The 16,117-nt window shown below is 54.1% G+C and overlaps 2 protein-coding genes across 2 annotated transcripts in view; one reads left to right on the top strand and one right to left on the bottom strand.

Moving 5' to 3' along the window:
* DNAH1 (dynein axonemal heavy chain 1) overlaps window positions 1–16,117 on the top strand; it is a 71,968-nt gene that overhangs the window by 53,996 nt on the left and 1,855 nt on the right. Inside the window, exons 55-75 of the mRNA XM_009917249.2 lie at window positions 4,486–4,677; window positions 5,119–5,286; window positions 5,920–6,111; window positions 6,504–6,635; window positions 6,880–7,005; window positions 7,516–7,635; window positions 8,472–8,621; window positions 9,039–9,199; window positions 9,308–9,533; window positions 9,618–9,813; window positions 10,465–10,616; window positions 11,120–11,320; window positions 11,750–11,890; window positions 12,311–12,469; window positions 12,915–13,046; window positions 13,223–13,393; window positions 13,833–14,012; window positions 14,101–14,277; window positions 15,035–15,205; window positions 15,400–15,530; window positions 15,920–16,064. Coding sequence (XP_009915551.2) covers window positions 4,486–4,677; window positions 5,119–5,286; window positions 5,920–6,111; window positions 6,504–6,635; window positions 6,880–7,005; window positions 7,516–7,635; window positions 8,472–8,621; window positions 9,039–9,199; window positions 9,308–9,533; window positions 9,618–9,813; window positions 10,465–10,616; window positions 11,120–11,320; window positions 11,750–11,890; window positions 12,311–12,469; window positions 12,915–13,046; window positions 13,223–13,393; window positions 13,833–14,012; window positions 14,101–14,277; window positions 15,035–15,205; window positions 15,400–15,530; window positions 15,920–16,064 — 3,423 coding nt within the window. The remainder of the gene's footprint in view (window positions 1–4,485; window positions 4,678–5,118; window positions 5,287–5,919; window positions 6,112–6,503; window positions 6,636–6,879; window positions 7,006–7,515; window positions 7,636–8,471; window positions 8,622–9,038; window positions 9,200–9,307; window positions 9,534–9,617; window positions 9,814–10,464; window positions 10,617–11,119; window positions 11,321–11,749; window positions 11,891–12,310; window positions 12,470–12,914; window positions 13,047–13,222; window positions 13,394–13,832; window positions 14,013–14,100; window positions 14,278–15,034; window positions 15,206–15,399; window positions 15,531–15,919; window positions 16,065–16,117) is intronic.
* On the bottom strand, window positions 43–3,969 carry LOC138690914 (HAUS augmin-like complex subunit 3). The gene is made up of 4 exons (XM_069812388.1): window positions 2,752–3,969; window positions 2,136–2,575; window positions 1,270–1,486; window positions 43–855 (listed from the first exon to the last, which is right to left on the bottom strand). Exons 1-4 carry the CDS (start codon window positions 3,967–3,969, stop codon window positions 604–606), a joined length of 2,127 nt encoding a protein of 708 aa, XP_069668489.1. The 3' UTR covers window positions 43–603.

The following is a 16,117-nucleotide window of genomic DNA, read 5'->3' as shown; positions in this document are numbered from 1 at the left end:
ACAGGCAGAGAAGAGGAAGAGGCAATGGCTGGTGGGCTGACTTCAAGGAACACTGGCTTGAAATAGGATAGTTGGAGAAAGGAGGGTGATTCTGAGCCTGGCAAGTGTCACAGCCCATAGCCAAGACAGCAAACTCAGCAAGTACAAGATTTTATTGCCCAGGGTATAACAGCTCTGGAGGCAAGGGACAGGCTTATTGCTCTGCAATTGTGAGTAATGGACCTTTTTATTCCCCACAAAATATACAAAACTCCTTTCCCCAGAAGGTGAGGAAAGGAGGAATGTCAGTCCACTTGCCCCTAGCACCTATTCTCTTGTAGAGTTGGCATGAGAAGTCTCCTGTCTATACAAGGCTTCCAATGCCAACTCACAAGATACATCAATTTCTTTCATATAATCTATCCCATCCACCAGCTTTGGGAAACTCTTCATTTAAGGAATAAGCTCCCTGCTTCTTTTAAGCCCAGCTGCTGCACCATGACCCAAGTAACCTGTCATGAGCTAGGACCACCAGAGTTCTCTCCCAGTCCAGGATTGACGACCCAGCCCAACCAAAAGATGGCACCATTTCTGTGGCAAGGAGTGAGCATCCCTTTGACCTACTTACTCCTTTGCATAAGGCAGCTCCATCACTGGTCCCTTGGAGGAAGCTGACACCTGCTTCTCCAGCTCCTCCACCACCTCTCTCAGCCAATCCTCATTGCAGTAAAAATACACATAAAGGTTGCGCTCTGTCTGCAGGATAGGGCTCTCCAGAGATCTGCGTTTGACCTTCAAGTCACTCAGGAGGGCTGCCAGCTTTTGGTAGAGGTTGTCCTGCATGGTGATCAGTTGCTGCATCATGTCTGTGATCTCCTGAGGGGCAGAGCCCAAATACATGTGAACATGGAGAAAATCCCCCTCTTTCTGCCACCTATGGAACAGCTCAGCCCACCAGAAACAGCTACCCACCTGGCTCAGGCCTTGAAACGCATCCGGTCCAAGGAACAGAGGTAGCTTACTGGGCCACCTTGGCTAAGGCAACCCGATCGCTATACTTAACAGCACATGTGAAACACAGTAAGAATTGCCTTTGTCCCTCAGCCAGCCACTGCCTCATTGGATAGCTTTTGGGACAAGGCAAGGATCAGGCCAACCTTCTCCTCTGGCTCTGTCAGCTGAGAGGCAGTAAGTTCTCCCCCATGCACCCAGAGAGGATGGCACAGAGGGCTCGGACTCACAGCTCTGTGCCACCCAGCAAGGCCTGGTGGAGCCGGAGTGCTTGCTTACCGGAGAGGAGAGCTGCAGCTGGTTGGAGCTGTTGTACAGCAGCTGGTAGAGCACCTCTGTGGAGGACTCCAGGGCAGGGAGCTGGGACATAGGAGCTGCCAGCTGTGCTTCCAGCACCCTATGGTCCTGAACCAACTGGGAGCAATGGGCTGCTATGGCCTCATAGCTGTGGAAGAGCTGCTCCTCCCAATCTTGCCCCACCAGCATCTCCCAGAGTCTGCAAGAAAGGACAGCCAGCCAGAGGTGTGAGCACTGTGCCAGCACTGAGGAAGAACAGGGCTCAGGGGACATTGTACACTGTAGGACTGGGATGCAAGCAGCTGTGGGGCAACAATGAGAGGACAACCTCACCTGGTGAGCAGCCCATGTCCTGGAGGTCTGGGAAGAGCACCATAAAGGATCACACTGGCTCAAGAGCCAGTCAGGGACTCCTTGCTACCAGACACCAGATACTCTAGAGCTGCGCAGGAAAGACTGAGAAGCCCCTGTCAGTGCAGGACACCCAACCAGAGAAAGCTCTGGCTCCAAGCAGCTTGTGCTTTCCTCTGGCCCAGCTGTCCTTCTCCATGGCTGAAGGCTTGCCTCTGCACTCTCCACCTTCACATCCTAGGAACACCTCTGTTCTTCCTACTCATTCCCTTCTCCAAGCCCATGCTTTGCTGCAGCAGCCATAGCCAGCCAGGAAGAAGCAAATGCCATCTTCTGGGGAATTTCACACTACTGTGGAGTCAGGGTGCCTCTGCACTGGCAGAAGAGCACTGCTATACTGCCTGGTAGCTTGGGTCTGCCACATGCCTCTCCCATTCCCATGCCACCTCCTCCACATCTAGTTTGTTCCTCATGCACACACACCCCCAGGCCCTTACCGTACAGCAGAGAGGTCTTTGGGGTCTATCCATACGCGTGGACAACCTTTCTGGGAAGAGCTGGCATCCTTGAAGTAGTCCTGCTGCTCCTGCAGCCTGGTCCGGGCTTCCCCCATAGCAGTTTTCATCTCCCCCAGCTGAGAAGCCTTCTGGTCCAACTCCTTTCTCTCCCATTTCAGCTGGAGCTCCAGCAGATCCAGGCGGCTGTGCTGGCTTGCCAGCCAGGCAGCTGCCTCCTCCTGCCTCCTGGCAATGTACTGCAGATGGGCAGCTTCCAGGCTGAGCTGCCTCTGCAGGATGGGCAGGCGAGAGAGGCAGGCCTCTGCCTTCAGCAGGGGTGGCAGCCGGTGGGTCAGGATCTGTGTGATGTCGCAACGCAGGGCATGAAGCTGCTTCTGAAGTGTGGCAGCCTGACTCCGGAGCTCCACCTCAACTACATGCTGTGCAGGGGGAAGACAAGACAGGCTGGTGTCAGGGTGCACCACTAGCACTGCGTGGCTCTGCTACCCCCTCCTGACATGTCAGCTGTGCTCCAGCATTCAACAGCAGGGACTGCCTGCAGCACAGGCAGACCCTGCCACAAAGGATGGTGGAGGAAAGGGAGCACTGGCCCTACCTGGTTCTCCTTGAGAGCTTCCAGAGTCCTCTGGGCCCACTCCAGCGCAGCACAGTTGCCTTCCACTTTTGCTGACATGACTATAACCTCCCTCTGGGCACAGATATGCGCTTTCTCCATTCGGCTTAGCTCCTTCCAGTAGTGGTCTTGGTCCTCCAGTAGCTCATCTCCATCAGTCCCAAGGCTTTTCGGCATTGTTGTTTGCTCGACATCCACTCTCTCTGTGGCTTCCTGACTGCTATCTCTCTCTTCCTCATCCCCCATGCTCAACACCTCTCTTCCATTCCTCCCCTCCACTAGCAGCTCTGCCTTTGAGCCTCGGACCAGTATTCCTTGTCTTACTGCTGCCACCCCCCATGGTGTGTTTGCACACTCTTGATAAGGAGCTCCTCTTCTTCCTTCCAGTATGTTCCAGTCTGAGTCCATCTGTGTCGCAGCCTCCAGCCTTTCCTTCAGGCTGCTCTTTCCCTGTGCACTTTTTCCCTGAGCATCTGGAGCTTGGACACTCCCTGGTAGGACCCACTGGATGAAACCCTCAAACATGTTGGTGGCCTGTTGTTCTAGCTCTAGGTAAGGGCCAAGATCCATCTCGCACATCAGTGCCGGCAGCCGGCCTTTCCCCACATCCCCATGCCACTCTGCCAGCTGCTTTGCAGCCTTGCTGATCTGGCTCAGGACAGCTCTGGTTTGGAAGGCTTCTACTTCCAGGTCCATCTGAGCCTTCCTCAAGTCCTGCTTCACCACTTCCTCCTCCTCCTCCAAACACCTCAGCTCCCGCTGCAGGTTTGCTGCCCAAACCTGCAGCTTGCTGTGCCGCCAGAGCTGACGGTCACGATAGTCCTTCAGCTCCTGAAGCTCCTGCTGCAGGGCCTCCGAAGAAAGACTCTCATCATCTGGTATCATGCTTGGCAACTGCAGGACCTGGTGGCACATCTGTAACGCCTGCTCGAGAGCATCACCTTCCAGGATGGGCTTGCCTGCAGCCAACAGGGCATCGTAGGCCTCCACCTCAGCTGGACTCAGTAAATTCTCCTCACCCACTGTGCTGCAGAACCACTCGAGGAACTGCTTTGTCTGAGGGCAGTCAAAGAGCCAGTCAAAGTCCTTCCCACACAGCTTGTCTGCGTGGGGGTAGACCAGCCTCAGTGTTGCCACAAACTCTGCCCCTCTGTTGACCGTGTCCAGTGGGAAGGCCTGGGAGTATCTCTGGCTGAACATGGCAAGGATGGTCAGCACTAGAAGGAAAAAAGCAGGAGTCATCCTTAAGGGTCCTGACACCCACAGCCATCTCAAGGGTGCCACAGCGACATTCCTAGCTCCCTGCTTGAGGAGAGACTCAAGCAGTCCCTCCATAAGTGCTGCAGACCAGCTTATGGGGTGCAGCATTGCTACAGTGAGGTACAAGGCAAATGAGAGCCCACAGAGCAAGGGAGAAAGCCTGCCCATGCCCCATTTCCATACAGCCTCCTCCCCAGGGCCATACGGGTCTAGCTCCTTTGCTAAGACATCTTCAGCCTGTCAGAGCACCAGGGCAGGCTTTTTCAGCTCATAGTTTGCTCCGTGCCCTTTCAGATAACCAGCTTTCCCTTCAAATACCTCTGTCCTTTCTGCATGTGCACTGCATCCTCTAAATGTCCTGCCACTGGTCCCAGTCTCCACTGGGCCAGCTGAGGGATGAGCACCCCACCTCACCAAGAACCAGGCCAACCCGCTGTCTCCATTTGGGTTTTGAAGGTACGAGCAATGCAGCGGCCTCCCCTCGGTGTGAAGATGGTGATTGAAGCTGTCTGCATTATGAAAGGAATCAAGCCCAAAAGGGTGGCAGGAGAAAAGCTAGGCTCCAAGGTGGATGACTACTGGGAGCCAGGCAGGGGCCTTCTCCAGGACCCAGGGAAGTTCCTGGACAGCCTGTTTAAGTATGATAAGGTAAGTGGTGGCAGAGGGAGGCTGTGACCAGGGATCAGGTATTGCCTCACAGAGATCCTTCTCACAGCAATGAAGCTTAAAGCTCTCTGTGGGCAACACCCCTCAGCGCACAGAGGTTGAGGGCATATTTGGCCTGGAAGTCATTGTGTTAGCTGGCTGCACTTCATTGCCTTGGGCAATGGGACCCAGATGCACAAGTCTTGCCCTTCTGTCCTTCTGCTCCTTCCATGTGGAAGAGCTGGATGGAAGTGATTTGGGAAACGATTTACCCAATCCCACAGCCATACCTCCCAGGCCTCAAAACACAGCAATTTGATTCCTCTTGCTCCAGCACAATGCCTTACCCACCCTGCAGCCACTGGGTGAAGCCCTTTGAGACCCTCAGTCAGATCTCCAGCACCCTTATCACCGATCTCCTTTCTCTCCCACCATTCCTTGCAGGACAACATTGCAGACACTGTGATCAGGGCCATCCAGCCCTACATTGACAGTGAGGAGTTTCAGCCAGCTGCCATCGCCAAGGTCTCCAAAGCTTGCACCTCCATCTGCCAGTGGGTGCGTGCCATGCACAAGTACCACTTTGTGGCCAAGATCGTGGAGCCCAAGCGGGTAAGAGGCAGCGTGACCCAGTTGCTCTAGGTGTTAGGGAAACAGTACTAGCAGCCCCCTTCTGCAGAATATGCTGAGAATCACCATGTTCTCCAGGTCAGGACATGATGTTCAGACCAAGCCTTAGCAGAGCCAAAGCCTCAAAACCCATAATGTAATAAAGTAGAAGAAATCAGCCTAGAAAATGCTGGGACAGAAGTGGTACCTTGTTCTTAGTACAGAGTTCCTGGCTCAGCAGAAACTGTACTTACAGAACCATTCCCACATCTCACTAGTGTTTCAGCCTCAATCCTCTCTGAGCCTAGCTACTTCTTTATTGTTATTTTGAGGCAAGCAGAGGAACCTTTCCTCCTGTTCACTAGTGGGCCACATCCTGAGCTTGTGTAAGCTGGCACAGGCTCTTGGCTTTTTGGAGCTATGCAGAAATGCCTTCCTCACCCCTACATTTATTCCTGAGCTTGCAGAACATCCCCCTGGAGTTAGGCAGGTCAACCTTTGTCATACAGGGAAGGATCTCAGTATCAGCTACTGCTTTTATGGTAAACCAACTCTTGTTCCAAGGTCTCTAGCTTTTTGGGGAAGAGCCTGGCCATATGCTCAACATACCCACTGTTTTCTTGTGCATCTCTGCAGCAAGCCTGGCGGGAAGCAGAAGAGGACCTGCGTGCCACTCAGCAGGTCCTTGAGGAAGCTAAGGAACGCCTGAGGGAGGTCGAAGGTGGCATTGCCATGCTGCAAGCCAAGCACAAGATATGCATAGCCAAGAAGGAGGAGTTGGAGATGAAGTGTGAGCAGTGTCAGCAGAGACTGGGCCGTGCTGATTCGGTAAGGGACAGAGCTGGGTTCTGCCTGCTTGGATGAAACAACCTGATTTCAGGTCAAGGAGGACATCTGTGTGCCTGCAACTCAGGACAATCCCAGGTTGAAGCTGCCTGGCCAGATCTCAGCAGCACAACAGGACTGGGGAAGCTAAGCTAGCCAGGCACTGGTGTGAAAATGTTGTCCTCCTGTGCACAGCTTCTTTAGCCAGGACAGCTGAGAGCAGCCCAGTAATCCCAGGATTAAGTGCTCAAATCTGGGGACAGAATTCAGGATATGGCAGAGGCCACCCTGCAATCTCTGGTCAAAGTCACCTGGAGCATTATCCAGAGAGCAGCAGGTCCAGGACACAAGGTTGGACCACACAGCAGCTCTCATATGTGCAACTTATTCCACAGCTCATAAACAGCCTGGCTGATGAAAAGGTGCGCTGGCAGGACACTGTAGAGAACCTGGATTACAAGATCAACAACATCACTGGAGACATGCTGGTTGCAGCTGGCTTTGTGGCCTACCTAGGCCCTTTTACAGTAAGTGTGCAACGCTCCCTGCGAGGGGCTTGGTTAACTGCTCTGCTTTCCTGGCCTCTTGCTGTTGCTGGCTAGATCTGCTGGGAGAAAGGACTAGGGCAAAAGGGTGCAAGATCCCTCCTGGATCACTCTCTGTGCCAGAGGTGGCACAGGATCCCATTTCAATGGAAACAGGATGGTTTAGATGCTCACAGCAGACTAGCTGCAACTAAAAGAAAGGCTATGATTGTTCTTCTCGTGGCAGGGACACTACCGCACAGGACTGTGCAAGGAGTGGCTGAGGCAGCTGTCAGAAAACAACATTCCTCACACCAAGGAGCCAAACCTGATCAGCACCCTTGGAGACCCCATGGAAATCCACTCCTGGCAGGCAAGTTGGAGAAAAACCCAACACTTCAGGCTGAAGGTGCTTCAGGCAAAGGCTAAAACACTCAGCTCACTAGGATCACCTCTACCAAAGGAAAGACCCCCAAACCAAACAGCTCAATAACAACCAAGCACCTGAACACTGCAGAGCTGGAATTGCTGCTGGGGCTCCTTGCACAATGAACAGGAGAATACCTGGCAGCATCCAGGGCAGCAGCAACTCTGAGGGCATCAGCCTTAACCTGTAAGGCTTCCCCTTTACAAACCACAGGCTTAGAGCAAAGCCCTGGCCATAGCCTGCCCAAGCCTAACTGTGCCAGCACAGCTCTGTCTCATGGCTCAGCTGCTTCAGGTAGAGCTGCAGCTTTAGGCTTAGCTGCTGTTAGGGGTACCCTCACCACCATCCCTTATCTACCACACTGGGACCACACAGGGGCCAGGGCAGCAAGGGCTTCTCTCTGGCCAGCAGTGTTGCACTAGTAGGTATTCCCAACAGCTTTTTCTACCCAATTAGATTGCCGGTTTACCCAACGACACCCTGTCTGTGGAGAATGGGGTAATAACACAATTCTCCCAGCGCTGGACTCACTACATAGATCCCCAAGGACAAGCAAACAAGTGGATCAAGAATCTGGTAAGAGTTGTGGGGAGGAAAGCCAGGTCTGCCAGGATAGGGGAAGTCGCTTTCTGTTAGGACCTGTGCAGAGCAGCCTCAGGCTTTAGACTCCAGAGCTGCAAGACCCCACACTGTCCCAGTCCAGCCTCCCCAGCACCAGACAGGTTCCACATCTGTATTCATCCCGGGTGGATTTCCCTGCTTGGGGAAATCAGCACAGGGCAGGAGGGGCCCTGCTGTAAGCAAGTGAGGCATGAGATTCGCACTCTGGCTCTCCACTAGCATTCTAAGGCTCTTACAGCCTTCACTGCACCCTAAAACACACAGAACAACACTAGTATGTCCCATAACAGCATTTAGGGTCCCTAAGACAGAAGGGATCAGGGTAGCATTACCTGCAAGCACAGTCCCTACTGCCAGAGTGCTAGGAACACAGACCACCACCTCTTCTCTTCTTCTAGAGAGGCACCCACTGCCCTTTTGAAGGGTGAGGTGAGAGGCTCAGGCAGCTGCTCCTGTTTTGCTCCCCAAGGGCTTTTCCCACCCACCTGCTCTCACTTTGCAGGTAAACAAGCTCTGAGTTACCAGTGTGGGGCTCTGCAGGGGTATGGTTCTTTGAAGGAGGTTCTCCCCATCTCCCCCCCGCTTTCCTGCTGCCTCATTGGGCTGTCTCTAGTGCCTGGTGACACAGACTAAACTTGCCAAAATAGCCAAAAACTAGCTGAGCAAGAAAAGATACCATTTCTGCTGCTCTGGGGAGCTAAATCAGCCCAGTGAGAGGTGTACCGTGCACCAGAGCTGGACGTGAAGGTGGGCAGGGCACCGCAGGGACCCTGCCCTCCCCTGCCTTTCAGGAGAAGGTGAACAGCCTGGAGGTGGCCAAGCTGAGCGACCGGGACTTCCTCTGCAGTCTAGAAAATGCCATTACCTTCGGGAAGCCCTTCCTGCTGGAGAATGTTGGCGAGGAGCTGGATCCGGCTCTCGAGCCTGTCCTGCTGAAACAGGTCCCATGTCTCCCCTTGGCAAAGAGGGGCAGTGGGTACCTGGCTGGGGTGTAAGGGGGAATCTGGCCAGGGTGCAGTGGGATGTGGTGGATTTGTAGGTCTCTCTGGGCAGGCAGCACTCACATGGATACTGCCTGTTGTGTGCTTGTATGTCTTGGCCAGGGCTCCAACATGTTGGCAGCATCCTGCACACCCTGGTCTCCTGCCAGCAGGTGTCTTTGCCTGGGAAGCAGGGCCATGGAATACAGCTGCTCTATTCAGGTTCAGGCCTTCAGGTCTGCCAGGTGGCTTGAAGCTGCTCTGTCCAGAGACCCTTCAGACTCTCTCCCTGCTGCAGAGCCCAGGGCACAGCAGGATGCCTTCCCTCACAAGAGGTAGCTGTCCCAGCCTTCCTGTATTTGTCCCTGTCTGGTACAGACCTACAAACAGCAAGGCAACACCGTGCTGAAGCTGGGGGATACGGTGATCCCCTACCATGAGGGTTTCAAGATGTACATCACCACCAACCTGCCCAACCCTCACTACAGCCCTGAGGTCTCCACAAAGCTCACCCTCATCAACTTCACTCTCTCACCCAGGTATCTGCTTACCCCATTAGCTGCCTATGCTGCTCAGCCTCATTCTTTGCAGTCCTCAAAACCTTGGGCCTGTTGCCCCCACCCTCACCGCCGTGGCTTTTGTTGTAGTGGCTTGGAAGACCAACTGCTGGGAGAAGTGGTGGCTGCGGAGCGGCCTGACTTAGAAGAAGCTAGAAACCAGCTAATTGTTAGCAATGCCAGGATGCATCAGGAGCTGAAGGAGATAGAAGACCAGATCCTGTATCGGCTCAGCACTTCCGAAGGAAACCCTGTAGATGACTTGGAGCTCATCAAAGTGCTGGAGGCATCCAAGCTCAAGGCTGGAGAGATTCAGGTCAGAGGTGGAGGTGCTCTCCCCCTGCAGCTGTGCATCTCCTGCCAGCACTGCACTAACCATGACGTCTCTTCTGTCCTCCAGGCCAAGGTAATGGTGGCAGAGCAGACAGCAAAGGACATCAACATCACCCGCCTGCAGTATGTGCCCGTGGCTGTCCGCTCGCAGATCCTCTACTTCTGTGTCTCAGACCTGTCCAATGTGGATCCCATGTACCAGTACTCACTTGAGTGGTTCCTCAACATCTTCCTAATGGGGATCAGTAACTCCGAGAGAGCAGGTGCCTGCCCAGAACAACCCCCTCCTATCCTCTTCCTCACTCCACATTCCTGGTCTAGCAGCAGCTAGGACACTTGCAGAGTCAAGGCAAACATGGCCACTTGCATTGGCTCTCAGCATGGTCCAGAGCTGCCCCTAGTTGTTTCCACACAGCAAGTGAAGATGTGGTCACAGCCTGCCCTGCGTTCTCTTCCCCACTATTTCTCTGCTGCCCTGTCTGACCAGGCGGGAGGGATGTTAATGCAGGGCACAGGCAAGGTACGCACCATCCTGGTAATGGTGTGGCTCTGCTTGTCACAGGGCCACCTCCACGCACAGGTCCTGGCTGCTGCGGCCAGGCTGGGGGCAGCTTTCCCCACCCAGAAATGCACGTTAGCCAGGATGGTGGTGGCTAGGCCCATGGAGGGTGCCATGGCGCAGTGTGGACTCCCTTCCAGTGCTGGGGCAGTGTTTTCTTCTGTGTGCAGAGTCTCACAGCCTTGTGCTTTCACAGGCGCTTCTGTGCCAAGTCTGTATTTGAGAGCAGTGTCTGTTCTTCCTGGGCAGGGTACAGGTGTGCCCCAGTGACCAGCAACCGACAGCTGACCTGGAGAGCACCTTCCACGTCACCCATAGCACCCACCATCTTTGTCTGGTTGTTGCCTTTTTGCAGACACCCTGAAGGACCGGATCATGAACATTAACAACTACATCACCTTCAGTCTCTACAGCAATGTGTGCCGTAGCCTCTTTGAGAAGCATAAGCTCATGTTTGCCTTCCTGGTTTGCGTCCGGATTCTGATGAATGACGGGCAGATTGATATGGTGAGCAAGTCACCTTGGTCCTTTGATGGGATCCCATCAGGGGAACTCAAACCCAGCCTGTTCAGCCCCTTAGAATAGCGTCCTGGGGTGGAAAAAGAGCCTTGTTCCCTTGGACTGAGGGCAGGCTTGGCAGGCTGGTGGGCAGACCTGGGGCCTCTCTCTTCATTCGGATCTCAGACCTTTCCCTGTGTCTATATGCAGAGCTGCCTAGGCTGAATCACCTGCAGCTTTTGCCGGTTTGCTGCCAGACTGCTGCAAAGGTTAGCAAGTTTGGAGGGAGCAGGCAGGGATTAGAAGACAGAGAAAAGCCAGTGGCAGCTGAACAGTGACGTTGATCTCACCAGACTCTCCAGTTCACTTACTCCTCAACACACACACCTGGCAGGAGGGGCAGCCAGAAAGTTACAACAGGATTTTAGTTGGATATGGCACAAAGCCACATGCCTCAGGCCCAGGCAAGTAGGCAGGCTATAATCCCTGACCACATCCTATCCTGTTTCCAGGACGAGTGGCGGTACCTGCTGTCAGGAGGGACCATAAAGGAGAAGAGGGAGAACCCAGCTCCGGCCTGGCTATATGAAAGAGCATGGGGAGACATCCTGGCCTTGAGCAGCCTGAAGAACTTCTCCGGCTTTGCCAATGATTTTGCAGCCAACCTTGTAGCGTTCAGGGCCATTTTTGACAGCCCTGAGCCTCACAGGCAGGTGCCCCCTGCTTTGTAAGCTTAGCTATGCTTCACCCGGCAGGTGATGGCATCCCTGGGAGAGCATGAGGAGCTGATACAGCCACAGTGCCAGCTCTGCTCCCAGTGCAGTGCCACACAAGGGAGAGGATGAGGCATTACCTTGTCTCCTCAAGGGTGGCCCTTGCCTATACATGTTGCTTGCCCAAGGCAGAGCCACACAATATTTTAGCCTGGCGGTATCTGACACTTGCCCAGTGGAAGCAGCTCTGGCTTGCCCGCTGATAGTTTCAAAGCTACAGACAACGACCTCAGCCAAGTGACTGGAAGGTCCTTGTCCCATCTGAAACCCCAGTGGCTGTCTGCAGGCAACTTGGGTCCTTCCTGGGGAGCTGCAGGGTCTGGCACATCCCCCCCCCCCCCAGAATGCACCTAATTGCTTTGCAGAGAGCCCCTGCCTGGGAAGTGGGAAGCTGAGCTTGACGCCTTCCAGAAGCTGCTGGTTCTGCGGTGTCTGCGGGGAGATAAGATCACCAACGCCATGCAGGATTTTGTGGTGCTGAACCTGGACTGGCACTTCATTGAACCACAGGTAACCAGCCAAAAGGAAGCACTGCGGGGGGCAGGAGTGGAGCAGGATGCCTTGAGCTTGCTGTAAGCGGGCTGTCAGCATGTCCCAATTGCAGTGAGGGTGCTTGCGCCTCTCTGCAGCCACAGAGTTCTCACAGCTGGATAAACACTTATGTTTTAGATGAGGGATATCCTGCCTAATGTCCACCAGTTAAACCACACTGGGAGGAGGCAGATAGTCCAGGCATACGAGAGAAGAGTTTGACAAATAGGAAAGTGGTTACTGCCCTGATCCTAATGCTGCTGGTGGAGAGCTGCACTAGGCCCTTATTGAACATGTTTCTGGCCTCGGCACCCAAGAGCACACCAGTGCCTTGGAGAGGAGCTGGAGGCCAGGCAGGGTGAGGAGGTTCTCCGCTCTGACCAACTTTCTGTATTGCAGACCACTGACCTCTCGGTCGTCTTCAGGGAGTCCACTGCCACCACCCCGCTGGTGTTCGTGCTGTCCCCAGGCACTGACCCTGCTGCTGATCTCTACAAGTTTGCTGAAGAAATGAAGTTCTCCCAAAAGCTCTCTGCCATTTCTTTGGGCCAAGGCCAGGTAAGCTGCCAATGCCCAGCTGGGGCAACACTGTCCTGCTGGCACTCCCAGTGATCTCACCTAGCTCCAAGTAAGTCAAACACCCTTGCAGCACAGTGAAAACACCCTCCTTCCCCAGGGCCTTTACTCACCAACCTTCTGCTAGCTGGAGGAGCCAGTTCAGTGGGGGAGGCTGCAGCGGTTCCCCCTATACTACCCTCTAATTTTCCAAATCCATCCCCAGTTCTTCCATTCCCTCCATCCTCCCACACAGGTTTGTAAAAGCTGTAAAAGGGCCTTTGCTGTGCCATCAGACAGCAAAGATCCAGCTGAGCCATGGGGATGAAGCCAGGCTGTGGCTCTGGAAAGCGGTCCTTCCACCCAGCAGCTGTCTCCCCGTCCAGCTCAGCAGGGCACAACCTGCGATGGACCAGGGTCTCTGAGCTCTTCTCATCTGCCTCCTCAGGGCCCCCGTGCTGAAGCCATGATGCACAGTGCCATGGAGCAGGGCAACTGGGTCTTCTTCCAGAACTGCCACCTGGCCCCCAGCTGGATGCCTTCACTGGAGAGACTCGTCGAAGGCATTGACCCCAGCAAGGTGAGCTGTTTTACTGAGCAGCCTGCCCACTCTGAGGATAACAGACAGGAGGCTGGAGCCCAGATCTAGTTTGATCTCATCCACAGGTTCCCCATAAAACCAGAGGGTCAGTGCAGGAGCAGCTGCAAAGGCTGTGCCTGCACCCTCTGAGCACTTGTTGCCTTCTGGATTTCCAGGTGCACCAGGACTTTCGCCTCTGGCTCACCAGTCTACCAAGCAACGACTTCCCTGTGTCCATCCTCCAGAATGGCTCCAAGATGACCATTGAGCCCCCCCGTGGGGTCAAGGCTAACCTGCTCAAGTCCTACATTAGTTTCAGTGATGACTTCTTGAATTCTTGCCCCAAGGTAAGACCCAGGTTGTGCTTTGGTTTGCTGTCCCCAGCCCGTGCCTGCTCCAATGTATGCTCTCCACCTGGATGTTGCTCCTCTCCAGGCATAGGTCTTCCTCTCCACTAGACCTCTCGCATGCTAGAGAAGGGCTGGTGGTATTTCTCATGAGCCACATCTACTCTGTGATGAGCCAATTGGAAGTTTCACTTTGAGAAACAGAAGCAACAGGATTGCAGAGGCCTGGCATAAGACACCTACAGCTCTCTTTAAGCCAGGGAGTGGGCCACAGCCTTCCCCAGCACAACAGCCTGACTGAGGTTTCCACCTCTCCAGGCTCTAGCTGGCACTGCTGAATTGGCACAGCTCCTCTGCCAGGTCCCAGCAGGAAGCGACCCCATCCAAGAATGACTCCTCCCAACCTAAGCACCTCTTCTCCCTGCTCACCTGCCCACAGGTTGCAGAGTTTAAATCCTTGTTGCTCTCACTTTGCTTCTTCCATGGGAACATGCTGGAGAGGAGAAAGTTTGGGCCTCTAGGGTTCAACATCCCCTATGAGTTCACGGATGGAGACCTCCGCATCTGTGTCAGTCAGCTACAGATGTTCTTGAGCGAATACACCAACATCCCATACAAGGTAAGTGTGTGAGCTGCCCCCCCACCGTGGAGGGAACAGGCTCATGATGCACATGCAGGTCAGAAAGCCGTGGTGGGGTCTCTCACAGGTTCTGAAGTACACAGCTGGGGAGATCAACTATGGCGGCCGTGTGACTGATGACTGGGACAGGCGCTGCATCATGAGTATTTTGGAAGATTTCTACAAGCCTGAGGTTTTAATTCCTGAATTTGCCTATTCTGAATCGGGGATCTACAAGCAGATCAGTACCTCTTCTGACCTCAATGTAAGTACTCAAGTAACAAATTGCAGCTTATAGATCCAGGGGAATCATCATAGTGCAAAGGGGATCTACTCCTCCCTGAAACCCACTGCTTTTCCAGTTCCCTGGGGGAATGTAAGTTTGTAAGAACTGGGGGATCTTCAGCTCCTTTCAGGAAGCTGCATCTGTTTCAAGCAACAGGAGGAAAATCTTGTCGCTGCACACAGGATGTGGTAGCAGCTATCACCAGAGTTCCCCAGCTGAAAGCATTTGTACTCTGGATCATTTTGATATCACATACCTAAGTACCTGAGGAGCTCTGCAGGAGACACAGCAGGAAGCTCACTGCCAAGCTGCCCATTCTCACATAGCATGTGTTTTTGCTTCTATACAAGTGCAATTTAACTCCCCAGCCAGACCACAAAACATGGCCATGCCCTCCACTCAGCCACCAAACCTGGCTCAGAGGAGCTGCCACCCCATCAGCCAGAGTCCTGCGTCAGCAAGCATTGCTCTGGGCACACATAAGCTGTCCCTAAGTCAAAGCTGCGAGTTGCATTTTCTGGCTGTGACGGGGACAAAGAGCTGTGTAAAAGTCAGATGAATGAATGTCAAACACCAAGTCAAGGAATGTGTCCCAACTGAGTCTGTGATCTGCTGGGTTTAGCTTATCCAGCAACCCTGGCTTAGTCATTTCTTTCAGGCCCATAGCAGCCTGAAGGCGCACCACAGGTTTATCCCTATGCTCTTGGCCTCACAGCCTGTGTGGATTCCTCTCCAGGGCTACCTGCAGTACATCAAGAGCCTGCCGCTCAACGATAGCCCAGAGCTCTTTGGTTTACACGACAATGCCAACATCACCTTCGCTCAGAATGAGACTTTTGCTCTGCTGGGAGCCATTACGCAGCTGCAACCCAAGACCTTCACGCTGGGAGGCCACAGCAGGGAAGAGGTGGGTGCCCTCATCCCATCGGTGCTCTGGCAGCCAGTGCCTGGTACAGGCAGCGAGCATAAACACCAGCTCTCAGCAGGTGCCACCCTGCCTGCTGGGTGCCAGCAATGGCACTGCCATCCAGGCGTTAGCTCTCCCCCTTCTTGGCAGCCGTGGCCAGGAGGATGCTCACCCACTTGCTGCCTTCCTTCCAGCTCGTGGAGGAGACCTCCCAGGACATCCTGGCAAAGCTGCCTGCCCTCATGAACCTGCAGGAGGTGATCCACAAATACCCGCTGCTCTACGAAGAGTCCATGAACACAGTGCTGGTACAGGAGGTGATCAGGTAAAACCCTTGTGGGATCACGTCCTGGGCCAGCAACCGGCTGGTCCCTTGGGGAACAGCAGAGATGTGGGGGCCCCTCCTCCCACTCACCTTTGAGGAACCTCATTGCTGAGCATGGCAGCGGGATTGGCAGGCACACTAACAACTGTGTTGTCCCAGTCAGGACCCTCAGCTGATCCCCATCCTGTGGGGACTGATCAGTTTCTCCATCTGCTACTGTCAGCAATTCAGAGCTGGGGGGGCAGCTATGAGACCCCGTTAAAGAGGAATGGGGCTAGGGATTACATGGAAGAGCTTCACTTGTACAGAGATCCATACCCAACCTGGGCAGACATGGGTGATAAACCACTGCACAGAGTCGCTCTGCTCCCTCTACTCTGTCTCCATAGGTACAACAGGCTCCTGGAGGTGATTGCTCAGACACTGAAGGATTTGCTGAAAGCTCTCAAGGGCTTGGTCGTCATGTCATCTCAGCTGGAGCTGATGGCCAGCAGCTTGTACAACAACACTGTCCCCGTGATGTGGAATGCCAAGGTATGTGCCCCAGCCACCCCAGCTGCCCGCAGGAGCTCACCCAAACCAGGGAA

This window comes from Haliaeetus albicilla, chromosome 24 (assembly GCF_947461875.1).
Source record: "Haliaeetus albicilla chromosome 24, bHalAlb1.1, whole genome shotgun sequence".
NCBI lineage: Eukaryota > Metazoa > Chordata > Aves > Accipitriformes > Accipitridae > Haliaeetus > Haliaeetus albicilla.
Note: the sequence above shows the minus strand (reverse complement) of the source record. Positions and strands in the feature narration are given on the sequence as shown.